This window comes from Fragaria vesca, linkage group LG7 (assembly GCF_000184155.1).
Source record: "Fragaria vesca subsp. vesca linkage group LG7, FraVesHawaii_1.0, whole genome shotgun sequence".
Lineage (NCBI taxonomy): Eukaryota > Viridiplantae > Streptophyta > Magnoliopsida > Rosales > Rosaceae > Fragaria > Fragaria vesca.
Genome location: NC_020497.1, coordinates 17744327 through 17761499, shown reverse-complemented (window position 1 = coordinate 17761499; position 17173 = coordinate 17744327). Strand labels below are relative to the sequence as shown.

At 39.4% G+C, this 17173-nt stretch overlaps 4 protein-coding genes across 4 annotated transcripts; 2 read left to right on the top strand and 2 right to left on the bottom strand.

Moving 5' to 3' along the window:
* Positions 1-1014: 1014 nt before the first annotated feature.
* On the bottom strand, positions 1015-2665 carry LOC101312770 (UDP-glycosyltransferase 76F1-like). The gene is made up of 2 exons (XM_004307546.1): positions 2194-2665; positions 1015-2053 (listed from the first exon to the last, which is right to left on the bottom strand). Exons 1-2 carry the CDS (start codon positions 2663-2665, stop codon positions 1155-1157), a joined length of 1371 nt encoding a protein of 456 aa, XP_004307594.1. The 3' UTR covers positions 1015-1154.
* A 990-nt stretch (positions 2666-3655) lies between these two features.
* On the top strand, positions 3656-4449 carry LOC101312485 (17.5 kDa class I heat shock protein-like). Its single transcript, XM_004307545.1, has one exon. It carries the CDS (start codon positions 3719-3721, stop codon positions 4193-4195), a length of 477 nt encoding a protein of 158 aa, XP_004307593.1. The 5' UTR covers positions 3656-3718; the 3' UTR covers positions 4196-4449.
* An 854-nt stretch (positions 4450-5303) lies between these two features.
* Positions 5304-7076, top strand: LOC101312196. The gene is made up of 2 exons (XM_004307544.1): positions 5304-5677; positions 6301-7076. The coding sequence occupies exons 1-2, from the start codon at positions 5383-5385 to the stop codon at positions 6576-6578; spliced, it is 573 nt and encodes a 190-aa protein (XP_004307592.1). The 5' UTR covers positions 5304-5382; the 3' UTR covers positions 6579-7076.
* A 4878-nt stretch (positions 7077-11954) lies between these two features.
* LOC101311909 lies at positions 11955-14125 on the bottom strand. Its single transcript, XM_004307543.1, has 5 exons — positions 13680-14125; positions 13290-13586; positions 12865-13192; positions 12636-12770; positions 11955-12518 (listed from the first exon to the last, which is right to left on the bottom strand). The coding sequence occupies exons 1-5, from the start codon at positions 13971-13973 to the stop codon at positions 12409-12411; spliced, it is 1164 nt and encodes a 387-aa protein (XP_004307591.1). The 5' UTR covers positions 13974-14125; the 3' UTR covers positions 11955-12408.
* Between the last annotated feature and the right edge of the window lie 3048 nt (positions 14126-17173).

Genomic DNA, 17173 nt, shown 5'->3' with positions numbered 1-17173 from the left:
TACAATTTCAGAGGTACGTTTGAACTTTGTTTGCTTGAGGCTTTAGGTCTCTTTGGTTTCTTTAATCTCACTATCCCCGTAGCCTATATATCAATATATGATGACATTGTAGCAACTTTTCTATTATACATATGTATATAGCATATATTAAGCCGTGGTCGTGAATGGTCCGATCATCTTAAATTTTAAATTGTTAAACAATTAAACGGTTTACGATCTGATGTATACTGTACAAACGTGTGTAACTGTCAAACCTGACATCGTAGTACATGCATTGTAATTAAATTGGACCAGTGTTAGGTTATGCAACTGTATTGCATGTGCCCACCTTAATGCAAAGCTACCATATAAGGGCTCCATACATAGCTATCAGTCTTGCAGTACAGCCTTTCAGTTTTGCAGTACAGCCTTTACCGGCCAAGAGAGAATTAATGTATAATATTGATTACGGTTTGATTTCAAAAGTAAACTCTAGAATCGTATGCTTCCAACCACCATATAATTTTACCAATTTGTGCTAGCTTCATTCATTGCTGCAATGAATAGTGAAGTGGGATGGTGGTGATGTTGAGAGAGCTGAAGCCGGTGTCGGTGATTGTTATGAAGTGGGTTTTTTTTTTTTGGAAAGGGATTTCGAACCCAACCTAAGCTGGAGGCTCAGCCCAGTTATGGAGAAGCTTATACGGCCTCGAAATTGTAATGACAAGAGTATTAGCCTCCGGCCTTTCCTAGTTGCTCCATTAAAACTTAGAGTCTACATATATCGCATGCCTTCTGGTTTCTGTCTTCGCTTGAGTCTATATCTACTGCTCCTGTATTCAGTGTTGTTTCTTTCTGCATGTATACATGTAGATACCTATATGTATAAATGTAGAAAGATTTATACATAGCATGGCCTATGGCCCTATGATAAAATTATATTACATTTTATTAATATTTTTATTATAACGTTTACTATATAATATGGTGCTAGGCTAGGTAGATGTAAACAATTAGGTTGCAGCATGAATTATTGAATAAAGGTACACAAAACAGAGACATTTTATTTCGTAGGATTATTGAATAAAGTTACACAAAGCAGAGACATTTTATTTCGTAGGATTATTGAATAAAGTTACACAAATATGATACCTTACGTCTATAATTTTAATCTATCACTGACTTTTAAGTTTTGTAAATAAGGATTCTAGTGATAAGATATGATCAACCAAGCCATCCAACGCTTGGTATGAAGAGCCACCTTGTTTTAGGCAAATATTTGCCATAACCTTTAGCTTTGACACTCTATCTCGTATCTCTTCCCCTTCTTTCTCCATCATTAGTCTTCTAATTGCTGCTTCGATTTCTTCTCTCTTGATACCAAGCTCTAGCCGCACTCCTACTTTCCAAACATCGCTCACATATCTTGCATTCACCATTTGATCAGCAAAAAATGGAATACAAATCATAGGTACTCCCTCGCAGATGCTCTCCAATGTCGAATTCCAACCATTGTGAGTCCAAAATACTCCAACAGCTTGATGGGCAAGCACCTCTTTTTGGGGTGCCCATTTCACAATGTGTCCAATTCCATTCAAGCTCTCAATAAAACCACTAGGCAGTGGTTCTAGCCATTCCGAGCCTTGAACTAACCCGGGTCGAACCACCCACAAAAAGGGTTGCTTGCTGTTGGCTAGTGCCCAAGCTATCTCTAGAAACTGAGCTTCATTTACTGCAGCAAGGCTCCCAAAGCTAACATAGATGACAGAGTTTGGTAGTCGAGTGTCTAGCCATGAAATGCAGCTCCGGTCTTGTGACAATAAGCTTGGACTTGAAGAAGAGGCTGCTGGGAAATTCTTATGAAAAGGGCCTATTGGGAAAACCGGAATGTGAAATTCCTTGCGGATTGTGGCCAGTGCATGCTGTTCAAGGTCTTCAAAAGTGTTGAAGACATAGCCATTTGAGAACTTGGTGTCATATGTAAAGGCTTGTGCTGCTTTAAAAAATCTCTCTGGTGGAAGATCCTTAACTTTGACAGGTGAAAGCTCTGTCACCGTCTCTTCCAGCCGAGATTCTAGTGTCCAAAATTCAAAGTAGAAAATAGGAAACTGTAAGGATTCTTAAGTAACCGATAGACAAGCTCAAGTAATATAATGGGAAGATTTTTAATCTACGTTTTGCCCTTTTAGCAAGTGACTTGAAAGCTATCTGTACCTTGTATTGGAATGTAACCCTTTTCTTTCAGGAGTGGAAATGCCGAATAGACAGCAGTGGAAGAAGCGCCACCAGTCCTTAGCAGGATCCTTGGGAGTTTGAGGCTCTCAGCAACAGACTGAGTGAAGTCAAAGAGGGGGTCACAGATCAAGCAAGCAACAGGCTCTTCTGTTACACTAGACAACAAAGCGGCCAAGCATTCCCGGAAAGGTTCACCGCACTTTGCGTTGAGATGAGAAAGAAGGAGGAGGAGATCCTTTTCAGCCGCCTGGCTTTCAGATAAGTCATCTGAGATTGAGTGGAAGGTGAAGTGCGGATGAGTTGACATGTTGAAAGAGTTGAAATTGGTATGGATGATGATTATGGAGAAGCCTTTCGAGTGAAGAATGTTGGCTAGCTCAAGCATAGGGTTTATATGGCCTTGCAAGGGAAACGGGAAGAGTATCAACCTCCTGCCTTTCCTCTGCTCCATTTGGAAGTTTACAGGGTCTGGTGTATTACTTTCCAACTCTTAGGTCTCTATAGCTATCTATATGTGTGTGTATTGTACTGCATTGAGTTTAGTGCATGGTTAGGAATCTGTACTGACGTACAGTATACGCTGTCTTTCGGTGATAGTTTTGAAGGCAACCTTAGCCAACAACCTTTGTGAGGAATCTTGATTTTACTGTTGGTTACATGCAGTTATCATGAAGGGAAAAAAATGAAAATGGGCCAGCATTCCTCATAATCACAGGTAAACGATGTCTGCAAGACTGCACGTAGAAATGTTACCAAGAGAGAAGAAGGAATGTACTATTAACTGGGATTGGAATAGAAAGCAATCACTATATGTTAGTCACCGGCTCACCGCTCACCAATCTTGACTGTGTTAATCAGTTGGGCAGTGGGCACTCTTGCCATCCCGCCCGGTCGATTTCATCCGTATTAAAGTGTTGAGCTTTCATTTTCAGCCTCGTCATTGTGCAAATGTGTTGTTCGTGCTCTTACACGTCTTATGTGATTCAGTGACTTGTACACTGCTGCAAATGCTGCAACATTGTAGTTGTGCATTTTACACAATGCAATCCAGGGAGGAAGATGATATGATTTGATCAATCTGGTTATGAGAATCGATCATATGAGGTTTCGTTGGATTTTTCTCAGAGTAAAGTGTATGAAACTAGAAGTGTCATACGGGGGAGGAAGAGAGAAGAAGAGGTCCGAGACTTATTTTTAGTTTCCCTTTTTTTAAAAGGTGGGCCGACCATCCTGCCTGGGCTTCTTTTTCTTTTGGGCTGCCTGCATCAGTAGTGCGCTCGACTTTTCGAGAACCATCTCTGTCGACTCTGGAACCTCCTTGCATTGGCCAGACAATACCAGACGCTTCAAGAAGAGAGACGAAGAATCCTTACCTCATTACTAAACTGCCCACATCTTCTTCCTATATATACCTCCTCTCCTCACCTCCAAAACCAGAATCAAATTTTCCAAAGCAATCACAAGTCACAAACTTACGTACAAACTTAAACTCATAATATTCAAAATGTCTCTTATTCCGGGAAGCTTTTTCGGCAACGATCGACGGAGCAACATCTTCGACCCGTTCTCGCTCGACATCTGGGACCCGTTTCAGGACTTCCCCTTGACCACCTCTCGCTCGGCTCCACGCTCCGAAACGGCGGCAGTGGCGAACACGCGCATCGACTGGAAGGAGACGCCGGAGGCGCACGTGTTCAAGGCGGACCTGCCGGGGCTGAAGAAGGAGGAGGTGAAGGTGGAGGTAGAGGAAGGGAAGGTGCTGCAGATCAGCGGCGAGAGGAAAGTGGAGAAGGAGGACAAGAGTGACAAGTGGCATAGGGTGGAGAGGAGCAGCGGCAAGTTCTTGAGGAGGTTCAGGCTGCCGGAGAATGCGAAGGTGGGGGAGGTGAAGGCGGCGATGAAGAACGGGGTGCTTACTGTCACTGTGCCAAAACAAGAGGTGAAGAAGCCTGATGTGAAGGCTATTCAGATTTCTGACTAGAGGACCAAGATGAGTGCATGGCCTTTTCAGAATCGGGGTAATGGTTGTGGAATAAAGGGATGTTTCTAAGAGGTCATGTAATGGAATTTGCTTCTATACGATCGATGTAATGCTTACTTTGTGTTGGGTTTTGGTCGTATGGATTTTGAATGCATAATGTAGTTAATCTGAAGCTAATAAAATTCCTGGTTCAGTTCTTTTACAAATGTAATTGTTTCAACCAGAAATAACCTAAGTGGCTGAGTTACAGGTTGAATCGTTTGAATTAACGTAACAGAAAATGGCATGCTGAGGTAGTAGATTCCCACTCATTCCCCAACTCTCAACTACGTACACATACAAGGACTAAGGAAGAAGGGTGTCATTAGTGGATAAAAGCCCGTTGTAAAAGTTGCGACCCCTCCAAAACTATGCCGACGACATCCGATCACTATCACCACCTGTTGATTAAAAATCTGTCTTTTCATTTGTCCGATCATCCGATCACTATCACTAGTGGAGACAACCCACCTAGATGAACTTCAACCAATTTTTCATTAAAACACAAGATTAATATCTTACTTTACATTTTCTGAACCCGTTATTATCGACAACTTTCATAAAACAATGATAACTTTCGGATAAGAATTAAGTGATTAATGCAAACGAGTCATTTTTAAGTCAATAGAAAAATTAAGAACCGATTATAATTTCGTTACATAAGAAAGAAAGAATAACGTCTTAACTAAAACCAATTGTAATAGTACATTATAATCAAATTATTAGACTGAATCATCGAAATGAATACCAAAGCCATCCTGCCTAACTCATAAAAGCCATCAACTATGATGATTTCTTCCCTTCTTTGAAGAGTTTAAGATGAATGTGTCCGACTAATACAAATCGCTAAAGAAAGAAGGAAATAAAATCGACCGCGTCCAATAAAATACAGAAACCCAAATCAAATCAAATAATCCGACCCGCGTTTCTACCGTGTTTGATGTTTCATCCGATTCGGATTCGATAGATTCTTAACGGGTAAGGCACACAGAAGCGCGTCATTTCAATCTCGTCAACGATATTTTCCCACACCATAAAAAACTATATAAACCCCAACATATCTCCAATCACATTACACATTACATTACTCTCAACAATTCTCTCTATTTTGCTCTCTTAAGTTTTGGAAGTTCTGATCGACAACAAACATGGGTGGTGGAAAAGATCAGCATCAAGGTGGTGGAAGTGGTGAAGAAACTGACAAGGGTCTTTTCGGTAGTCTTCTTCACGGCGTTGCCGGAGGACAACATGGCTATTCTCAACAACATGGATACCCTCAACAGGGGTATCCACCGCAACATGGGTACCCTCCTCAACAGGGGTATCCACCGCAGCAGGGTGGATATCCTCCACAAGGGTACCCGCCATCTGGGTATCCGCCGCAGCAGGGTGGATATCCTCCTCAAGGGTACCCGCCCGCCGCTCACGGCGGTCATTCTGGAGGTGAATTTCTTGTCTTTGTTTGATGTTGAGTTTGTTTGTGTTGTTGGAGTTGATTAACATGTGTAAAGATGTTGGCTTTTGTCATGTTCTATGTGTGTTGTGTGAATTGGTAATTTGAGATTTGAAAAAATTTAGGGATATTATGAAGTTTTGAGTTGCTCAATTATTGTTTGAGAGACTTTGTCACAATTGGATATAGATGCAAAGGATCATCTTTAGAATTAGGGTGTGACTAAGAGTTTTAATTGGAACATCAGAACAAAGATGATCAGTTTGTGATATATATAAATTTGCACAAGAAAATCTGGTATCTAAACTAGCTTGATTTTCATGATGTTAATGTACATATGTGTTCTAAGACATTGATCCATCATCTCAAAGAAGTGTTCTGCTGTTAATGTCTAAATTGATCAAGTATGAATTTTGCTCTGATCATACGAGTCATCATTGTTGTCTCATGTTATTATTCTTTAGGCGGAGTTTGGCTTCTATAGATGTTTTGGTCTAGTTTTGCTTCAACTCAAGTTGTCAGTGCTCATCTTGATAATGTGAAGACATTTGACATTATCGTTTGCATTATAACTATGAAATTAATATTGAGTGCTTGTGTTTTGTTTGTTCAGGAGGCAGCCATGGAATGGGGGGAATTCTAGCTGGGGGTGCAGCTGCTGCTGCAGCCGCATACGGTGCTCACCAATTGACAGGCCATCACGGTCAAGGCTCTCACCAAGTTTCGCACGGCGGCTACAATCCATCTCACGGCATGCCAGGGTACGGGGGTCACGGCATGCCAGGGTACGGGGGTCACGGCAAGGTTAAGCATGGTAAATTCGGGAAGCATGGAGGCAAGCACGGCAAGTACGGGAAGCACGGTGGAGGCAAGTTCAAGAAGTGGAAGTAAAGAGCACGATCCTGACCAGCTGCTCAACTGGAATCGCTGATCTAGAACTCTATAGACCTTAGATAAATAAAAAAAACTATGAAGTACATTATGCTGGTCTGTAGATGATGTTGGCTGTTAATTTCAGAATCTTTCGCTTTTGCATTATTCGAAAATATCACATCCCCCTTTCAACTTTTAAATTTGTGGTGCTCCTTGGCCAGAGCTCTGTCGGAGCCATATTGTTATCGTTTTCGCTTGTAGAGTTGTGATGCATTATGCTTCTGTGCCTTATACAGATGCTGTTCTGGGGGATAATGGAGCTTTCTAACTTCCCATTATTTGTGATTCTTGTGTGATCTTGAACACTGAGTGCTACTTATTTTTGTTTGGTAGCCATCGGTTCACTAATAAAGAGTAGATTCGTTGTGAAAATAAATCTTGGAGGTTTTTCTGTTCCGAGTCTTTTCCTGCAAAATATCTCACATCGATTTAACAATGAGCTCAGATGTTGACAATAAATCTTGGAGGTGTTTCTGTTCCGGGTCTTTTCCTGTAAAATATCTCAGATCGATTTAACATTATATAACTGAGATGAGCTCAGATGTTGACAATAAGGGGTTCAATATTCTAAAGGATATGTTATTGATTTTCGCCACATGATCACATTCCACAATTGAGAGATTGGAAGTTGTAACAGATTACTTAAATCTGGGTTTGCAGTCGGTCAATCCTTTTGTATTAGTGACAACCAAGGGAGTTCATATTCTTCCCATAACTTATTCTATATCAAATGACAGAGTTTCACTAATGACTAAGCATCATACAAGGCAGTGAAGGCACTGGTTATGGTGGCCTCGTTAAAACCTTGTTATGTGAAAAACCGAGCAAGAAATATACCATGCTCCGGTAAAATACCAAAATAGAGAACCACAGCCCAATCTGCATAAAATACTTTCAACTAGAGCAAGAGCAGGCTTTAGCCATGGTGGTTCTGTTTCCTCCAAGTCCAAAAATGGCAGTTTCAGGCTTTCAGCAATCTTGTGAGCTACTACCAGTAGGCCAATGTGATCCATTAATAAACAAAATAGTAAGCCCATCTCAATAATCAAGGGTCTGCCAATAAGCCCATCATCCATCATTTTTGTAAGATAAAACTTGTTGTACAACTACAGTTGATACTTGCTTTATAAGAGCTATCACAAAAATAACATTTATACAACAAAACATATAGTCTTGTGTTCTACCAAAAATATAAATGCTCTAATTGTTTTGATTTGTACGTATACAAAGCAGAAGAGAAAATGACAGAAATAGTTCCGTAAAACAGCGGGGTAATAAATTATCGCGGTAATATATTAATATCTCTACACACTTTTGCTTTGTGAGAAATGTTGGAGCTATTTCGAGAAGAGTCTAGAGAGTGTGAGAGAGATGGAGAAAAGTTGGGCGAGAGAGAGAACGAGAAGCTGTGAAAAAAAATATATTTTTATACCTAGAGTTGAAACGAAAGGTAAATACGGAGTTACACAACCCATTAGCAGGGTAAAAAGGTTTGTGCACTGTTCACAATGCTTATGAACACAGGGAGAGAATGGATTGATAAATAGAAGAAGGTCGGTGCCAACATCGGTGCCCAGATCGTTCTCGATCCTTCACGATACCAACGAAAATCGTATTGATTATACACACACATACACACACACACACACACACACATATATATATACGGATTTTCTCAGCTGCGGACGTCCGTACCAATTTTTTGGTGCGGATTTCCATTTTTGCACCATTTTTCGATCGAATTTCCTCATCTCCACCGTCTAGTATCTAGATAATATTGTGTAGATCATCTCTGCAAATTTTCAGCCAATTTGGTGATAGTTAAGGCCCTCAAACTCGAAAAACAAATTGACGGACTGAATTCTGTCTGGTTGTGTTCATACCAGAAAAACTCGAGTTTCAGGGTCTTAACGATCACCAAATTGGCTGAAATTTTGCAGAGAGGATCTACACAATATTATCTAGATACTAAACGGTGGAGATGAGGAAATTCGATCGGAAAATGGTGCAAAAATGGAAATCCGCACCAAAAAATTGGTACGGACGTCCGCAGCCGAGAAGGGTTGTGTGTGTATATATATATATATATATATATATATATATATATAGGGTTAATGACAATATTATAGTTTTCTAAAAATAGCAAGGGTAAAATAGTCAGCACACAAAAACACACTGTCCACCAACCAATAGTATATAGGTAAATTAGCTCTATCTAATTATGTTGATCAAAAATTCAAAATGAATGAATATAAAGCAATTATCACAATGGCATGCTCATTACTAATAATTCATTATACTTTCATTACATTGTTTCAAATAATGATCCACTACAAACTTGAGGCCAATCAAAAACTTCTAAAGATATAAAACAAATCATTACGCATATAGAAATAGTATGTGCGAGAGTTCAATCCATGCCATAGTTTGTCATTATAATGTGCAGACGTACACCATACACCGGTTTTCTTTTAAATAAAAATTTTACTACACACACGGCTTATACGAGCAGTGATGAGGTCGGGTCCATATAAAAACATCGTAATTTAGAATGTTGATCTTATAAGAGAGATCAGTGGTGGATGATAGAAATATATGATTGAAAGGATAGGGAGAAGTAAGAAGATTTTCCATATCATGCATGCTAATGATTGAGGATAAAGCATGCGTATGGTTGAAGCAAAGCGAATGAATGTCATTAGGCATGTCGTTAATGATAAAGCATAAAAGAGATCCCGGAGCTGATCCGGCCCATGTTGGACCCAACACAAACGTGATTGACGGCTAGATATGGGCCACAGATCAAACAGCCTTCCTCTTCTTCTTTTTTTCTCTTTTGTTTTGTTTTCCTGGTTTGGAAATTAGAACCTTCTGTCAAAGAGCTTACTTTTATTTGTTTCAATTTTTCCCAGAGGGTATCCATGTGCTTCCAGCCCCTCCAAAAATCCCACTTCCATGATCGGCTCGATAAAATCATTGAAATATCTCATCTTTCATGATCCGCGATCAGACCCGGACCTGATATGAGACAGAAGAGACTGTTGACTCAGGGCCCAGTGTCCAAGAGGGCCAGTAAACAAGAACATTTTATTGGCTTATGATTTATGAAGAGCTTATTCTTATCGATGAAATGGAAAGCACTGACATCTTAAAGAGTTAAGGAGCCTAGACAAGTTAAACACAATTATATATAGATTATTAAAATGTATTCACTCCTTTTAGATCCAAAAGGAAAGGAGAACATTATGTAAATACCTTCTAATTAGCAATATGATTTCTAAAACAACAGGGTTTTGATAATCCTATTTCTATAATCAGATTTGTGTTAGTCTTATAAATTTTCAGTTTATAATTTGATTATATTATATATATTTTCAGATAGTATATGTTGTTCGTCTTTAGATTTTGAGTGTTTAGTTCATGAAATCCTTACACATAAAAAAAAAAAAAAAAAAAAAAAAACTAGAACATACACTAATTTAAGGGCCCAACTTAGAAAGTTCGACTCAGGCTTAAAAATCTTAGATCTGGGCTGTCCGCGATAAATTATTGAAATATCTTAGATCATTTAAAATATCAGCGACAAAAACCGCTTAAAATGACATCCCGTCTTGCTAGGTTTGATTGGTTTGGTTTGTTGTTGGCCAAAATCATATGCACTTACCAGAGAGTGAAGTAAGGCTTTTCCAGGAAAAGGAATAAAACCAAACTGTGAACTACCTGATTTATGACCTCCACTACATAAGCTAGGGCTTTAGTTTATGTATGAGGAGGTATTGAGTTGTCAACCTGGTGTTTGTTTAGATGTTTAGTTAACCAGAAATCAGGACAAATGAGTCTCTTCTTGACTTGTATAATTGGTGTTTAAGAACATAGCATGGTCAAATATTACTTCAATAATGGTATTCCTGGTAAGTGAAAGGAGTCCATTTAGTTTCTAAATGGTTTCACTAGACTTAAGACTTAAGATTCTGACTAACCATATGTTACATATTCAAAGATTACAAATCTATAACTTATAGGTTGATCACATAGCTACGTCTTACCACGAAAAAAAATTCTTGAAAAAATTCTAAATCAATAAAATATGTTATTTAATTTCAACTAATTCATCTTTGTATGTGTCTTCTTGATCTTTTTTTATATTTTAGTATGATTTTGCGAGTATTAGTCTTCCATCAAGCTTAATATATTTGGTGGTATGATGACTCCACATCCACCTTCACATTGCTCTTGTAATTTACAGATTTTTTTTCACTAAGGAAATCCTAAATTCCCAAAATTAAAGCAAGATATGGTACAAATTGTTTTTCCCTTTTTCCTATTGATTAATCATAGTTGATCAAGCTAAAGCAAAAACAGATCAACCCTTTCACTGTAATAATCAACCATTTTCAGAAGAAAAAAGTGCCTTGGATCTTGTAAAACAAGCATGGTTTCTTTATGATTTTAGAAGGCAGGCTGTGTCCAGCTCCAACTGTGCAGACATGAGCATGTTTAGCAACTAGTTTAACACTGGTTCCACTTACACTATATTCTACTAATTTTAGTTTAACCAACTCAAGGGCCAGTAGGCTTTACAGTTCTGTTCTTCCATCCAAGGTTTGGTTATGCTTTTCTTTCACCCTTTTACTAAAGTCATTGCATTCTGTTCTAATTTTGGTAAACAAAGTTTAGAACTTGACACAAACATGTTTAGGGTTCTTGACCTTCTTTATTGCTTTTCAGTATAGTTTGATTTTCGAAATTGCTAGGGTTTGTTTTTCTCCATTTGGGTCTAGTTTGGTTTCTTGGTTAGATCTAGTTTGAAGAAAGAGACAGCTACGGTGAATCAATCAAAATCAAATATCTGGATACAAACGTACATCAAAATTTCAAATATGAAAGGATAGGAAAGCCCCATATCTATATGTCTCAGTCTCCACTACCAACACTTAAGCTTCTAGTGCTTAAATTTGAGACTGAAGCAAAAGCTACTACTACCACTGTGCCGTTTATTTAGACTTTTCAGTGTTTGAAATTTGAGATATTATAGCAGAAATGGCAGGCACCAATCTCCCATTTCCCATTATTCATTCAATAATTTTTCCACAGATTTGTGCATCCCAAATTTCAACACAGTGGCTTCAAGTTTCTAGTGCTTAAATAATGTGCTACAACTGTAAACAGCTCTTCAACAGAATACCAGCTTTTCCATAGGGACCCTCAACCATGTTCTTGCTTGGTGTAACCTGCTTTTTTTGGAAGCAGTTCAAAATAACAAATATAGCTTTGACCGGATTAAGTTAAAGAACAAGAAGAGAAATTCAGTGTGTTCTGGAGAACTGACACATGGAGAGTACTAAAACATTTCTTATTACTTATTAGTAGAATAATCTTACAAGAGGGTTGTGAAATTTCACTTACACAACAAGAAATTTGATTACCCTCGAAAAAAACCTAGCCCCTTTATTACAACACATTCTTCTTCTTCTTCCTTGATCTAAAAGCTATAGAGAGAGCCCCCCACAGAAGCTGCTGCAAACATCCGCCATTAAAAAAACCTGGATATCATCATCTTTATTGATCCTAAACTAAGCTCAAACATTCTTGAATCTCCTTAACTATAATAAATAAATTAATAAAACCCAAATATCACAAACTCTGCTGCTGCTGCTACTACTACTACTGCTTTTTATAACACTTGCTGTCTTGCTTTCCAGCTTTTGCTTTTGCCCAACAAACCAAAGTCACAAAACCCCTTTGGAATGGAATGAGACTATTAACCAGAATAGCTGATCAGTTGGGATCAGTAGGTCCATTCCTGAGGCAAGCGCACTTCATAGTTTAATGGCCCGTCTTGCCTTAAACCCCTTCTCTGCTGAGTCAATAGGGCGTTTCTTCTTGCCACCAGAGCCTCTGCAAAATCCAACACATCCTAATTTAGAAACCAATAAAAACTTTACCAAAATACTCCAAAAGATTAAAGATCTACTGCAACAAAAACAGTTCCTTAAATGGAAAGCTATGCATTACCATGGTTTGGAGCCAAAGCAGTATTGTTGAATCGCGGCTGAAGATGGTGTTGCTGATGATGATGAACATTCATGTCCTCAAAGCTCAAGTTCAGAGCTTGAACCACCTTGGCTGGGAGCAAAACAGTTGGACAACCTATTCACCAAAAATTTCAAAAATGTCAAACAAAATTAACCCCAAAATGGTACAAAAAATAACCCCAAATAACCAACTCACTAATATTAACTACCTGCTCTTTTGCGAGGAGGCTCAGGAGTGGGACTGGGGTTGGAGTACCGGCGAGGCAAGAAGACACCGGTGCCGGTAGACTCCCTTTTCACGTTAGACCCGTTAGGCAAAACGGGTCGGGTATTACGATGTGGATGTTGTTGCTGAGCTTGAAGAGGAGGCCATGCACTTTGACATCTTCCACTTTCGTAACCAACAATGTTTCTTCCTCTGCTTTGGATCTGTTGCTGCTGTTGTTGCTGAGCTGACCAGTTATTAAGCTTCATAGATTTTCCCCAAGGAGCAGAGCACTGTGAGTTTAGTACTTGGTCTTGTCTCATTTGCTGAAACTGCAAATCCAAAACCCCAAACTGGATCAGAAACTGAACTAAAAGTCCATGCTTTTACTTCAAAGATGGAATCTTTGAAACTAAACTCTGTTCTTACCTGAGTGAAGGGGCTTTGGTTTTGGACACAAGGAAGAGACGGACTTGGGGTTCTAGGTGGGCCCAGAAGCCCTCTGCCGTTGTTGTTACCAAACTTGGCTGCTCCGTCGACACTGTTCATCTTCAACCTGGCCACTTGTCCGGCGGCGGCGTAAATCAGGTCCCAGGTGTCGTTCTGACCTCCAAACGGCGTCGTTGGAGGAGACGGCACCTGAGAAGAAGGCGCCGCCGGGCTGCCGTTGCTCGACCAGCTCCCGATTCCGCTCAGAGTCGACTGAGGTGACCCGGACATGACCCACTGAGTCAACACAACACACAGAAACTAAGAAATCCATATATCACCGGAAAAATGAAGTAGCAAGAACAAGGCTTTGTGTATTAAAGCTTTTACCTCAGGCTGCTTTTCTTGAGTGAAGTTGGGGACGGAAAGCTTCTGAGTCTGGCTGAGAGAGGACTGAGCCAGGCGGCGAGTTAACCCGGCGAGGAAGTCATCCTCGTCGCTGCTGCTCTCCGTCTCGGTGGAGCCCTCCACCGGGGAGCTCAGGGCCGAGTTGGGACCGGACGACGAGTCGAACTCGTATGGAAACTCGGTGGGGAAGATGCGGTTCATGATGTGAACGTCGTCGACGTTTGTAAGGAAATCGGAAGGGAGCCAGAAACTGGGATCCTCCGGTGACTTGGCCATAGAACTAAGCTTGGACCTTAGAGAGAACTAAGCTTGAGTATATATGGAAGAGGGTGTGAGGTGTTTGCTGGTTAAGGAAGATATAATAATGAAGAGGAGGGAGTTTGGGGTTTGCTGGATTTGCAGGCTGGAGGGACCAGGACCCAACAAAACAGAGAGAAAAAGAGAGAGAGACTTGAGGAGGGACTTTGTGGAAGACAAGCTGCCTTTATTAAGGTTTCAGGGTCTATCTGAGACAAAGCTTCAAAATTTATATGCAAAAAGAAATAGAAAATTTTTCTTACAAAAAAAAAAACAAAAGAAATAGAAAATTTTTGAAAGGAAGAAGAGGGGAGAGTATGAGACTGTGCAAACAACTGGAGGGAGGAATGGCCCAGTGGTTGGAGACATTTGTCCCTCTATCCAAACCCACCTGCCTTTTGTTTAATACCATTACTCCATTAGTGTTGGGTTTCCAAGCTTTTTTTGAGGAGAGATTAGTGGGTGTATTTTACTGCTTAGATTTGGGATGGTGGGTTTCATTTTCTTTCATTTTCTTTTCTCTTCTTCTTCTACTGGTTTTTTCAGATTCTTATTCTTTGTAATCAAGCGACTGGTTTTTCAAATATGGCTTTGTCTTGTTGCTTCTCGTATCTTTTGTCACTTTGCCTACTTTCAGTCACTGTTACTGATTGTTGTTTGGTCACTTGTAGAATGAATAGTTTTTCCTCCATTTTAAATTTTGGTCACTGAACTTTGTTTTGGATTTGTGCCCTGTTTCAAATGGGGTTTCATAAATATATGCAATGACAGGAAGAAATACAAAATAGAAGACAAAAGGAAGAACACTATTAGGCTAAGAGTTGGAATCATCATCCTTGCTTGATTCCATTAATTGAATGTTTATTGATTATTGCACTTACAATTTTTTTTAATATGTTATGTGATCATTGCTGCTAACCACCCTTGTAAAGCAGCCATTCTGAGACAACAAGAGAAATCTAAGGAAGGAGTGAGATCTAACATGACAACTGATTTATCCGAAATTTTCCATTATTTTCTTATGTTATTTTCATTAGCTATACATCTTTTACGGTTTGCTTGCTTGGCTGTAAACATTGTGTTAGTATTTAGTGGATGATTTCAAAGTTAATTCTTTCCAATATTTTTTTTAGCAAGTGATATTTGTAATTTTGTATTGTTTAAACAATCGCCAAAAAGAACTTTACATTATAAGTTGGGCTCTATAAAGTTTCTCGAGCAAATACTCACCAGCATCGTCACCACTATCTTTATTGTTTAAAAATACGCTTATCAATGAGCATGCAGCAAAAGAAATAAAACTCTCGCTATCTACTTCCTTGGAAAAATGTAAACTAAGACCTCAATTTGTGTACACCTAGTAAACAAAAATCAAGTAACTAATTTCAATGTAACGCTCAAGTAAAGTAACTTGATACCTACGTCTTACCCTTGCTCTTGGCATTAGACCTAGCCATCTCACTGCGAGGACCGCTCGGCTAGGGCGCGCCAAAGAAGTTATATGCATAGGATCACCCTTCTTCTTTCGAGGCCTTATTCTTGCTTCCCAAAGGCCTACCTTCTCTCTTCAAAGCTATGATAGGCTCCTCCAACCTCAAAGAATCTTCAAGGGTAATGCTGGAATAACCGCAACACCGCCTTTAGGGCTTTGCCGCACATCCCACCGTAGAAACCACAAGTTGCACAAATTCAATGGCACTTCGTACCGCAAATCCAACATCATTGACACCTATGGAGAAAAGGCAAACATACGTCACTTCCAAATCGTATGAGGGACATTGTTGGTTAACTGGTTCCTTCCTCACCAAATCCTCTTGATCAACTCGAACAAAAGTCCATAGTGCTTTGCTGAAGCAGGTGAGAGCGTTCTCATTACTCATAGCAATATGTAATCCCTTTACCGCCAGGCACAACATTAGAAAATTCAATGTCGCCACCTCGGAGCACTGATTCCAACATAGTCAACCAACAACAACTTCAAGTTACTGAATAACCTGATGCTTCTCCTCCGATTCTTAAATTGGAAAACAAACATCTCATCCTCTTGTCGAATCAAGACTTGCTATTTCAAACCCCAAAACTCTGGAGATCGCCCCCGCGAACGGTAAAATTGTCACCACCTTCTTGGTCAAAAGGCGACCACACAAGTAGAAAATTAGGTCATGGATTGCATCCCCACCATGAATAAGGCATGAAATAGCCTAACTCACCCGCAATTGCATAGGCAACCATTGTCTCCTTCATCATCTTCTCGATCAATTTGGTCAATCAGGGTAGAAAACGTAATAGAGCACAATTGACACTAAACTAATTCATGTACTAAATAAAATGAAAAGTACTGTGTTTTTATTGCAATGTACCATTACAAAACTTGAGACTAATAAGTCAAACCAACAAATTTTCCTCCCTTGTGTTGATTGCAGATCCATGGACGAGGTCCATTGATGTCAATCGCTTGGTCTTACTAGTCACTTAAATGGCCACAGTCAAATACATAGCCTACACTATAAGCAATAGGTAATGGGATGTGCTCTCCTCCTTTCTAAAGCACTGCTACAAGTCTACAACATTAATATGTATACAAATGAGATCATCGATGAGACCTAAAAAGCCCAAGATTCCCTCTCAATTCTTGAAGATGTTCACAACATTCCTGCTTGAAAATACACGTAATAAACCATTTAAATTCAGTCATTAGAACTCGTATAACATGATAAAATAATGATACAACCTTTACATTGAAAAAAATAAAATAAAAATAGATAACTACGTTAGCTATTACACTACAAGATGGTTATCGTCACTACCAGGACAAGCACTTTAGCCGACGAAAAATTTTCGTCGGCCTGTTATCTTAATTCGTCGGCTAAGATCTTAGCCGACGAAGGCTCGTCGGCTATAGTGTCGTCGGGAAAAGCTCGTCTGTGATGACTTTAGCCGACGAAATTTTTTTTTTCGTCGGCTATAGTCCCACAGTTAGCCGACGAAAAACATGTCGTCGGTTTTTTTTCCAGACTTTAGCCGACGAAACAATTAATATATTCGTCGGCTAAAGTGTGTAATAAATAATTAAAAAATAACTATAGCCGACGAAATTTACTATATTTCGTCGGCTAAACCTTATAAAAAATTTAAAAAAATAACTATAGCCGACGAAATATAAAATATTTCGTCGGTTA

Bases quoted from the DNA above. Each gene is read 5' to 3' on its own strand.
- LOC101312485 (XM_004307545.1), top strand. From the start codon at position 3,719: ATGTCTCTTATTCCGGGAAGCTTTTTCGGCAACGATCGACGGAGCAAC.
- LOC101312196 (XM_004307544.1), top strand. From the start codon at position 5,383: ATGGGTGGTGGAAAAGATCAGCATCAAGGTGGTGGAAGTGGTGAAGAA. The intron at 5,678-6,300 runs GTGAATTTCTTG...TTGTTTGTTCAG, and splicing joins TCACGGCGGTCATTCTGGAG to GAGGCAGCCATGGAATGGGG.
- LOC101312770 (XM_004307546.1), bottom strand. From the start codon at position 2,665: ATGGAGCAGAGGAAAGGCAGGAGGTTGATACTCTTCCCGTTTCCCTTG. The intron at 2,054-2,193 runs GTACAGATAGCT...TTTGGACACTAG, and splicing joins GGGTTACATTCCAATACAAG to AATCTCGGCTGGAAGAGACG.
- LOC101311909 (XM_004307543.1), bottom strand. From the start codon at position 13,973: ATGGCCAAGTCACCGGAGGATCCCAGTTTCTGGCTCCCTTCCGATTTC. The intron at 13,193-13,289 runs GTAAGAACAGAG...TTGGATTTGCAG, and splicing joins ACCAAAGCCCCTTCACTCAG to TTTCAGCAAATGAGACAAGA. The intron at 12,771-12,864 runs GTAGTTAATATT...TTTGGTGAATAG, and splicing joins GCCTCCTCGCAAAAGAGCAG to GTTGTCCAACTGTTTTGCTC.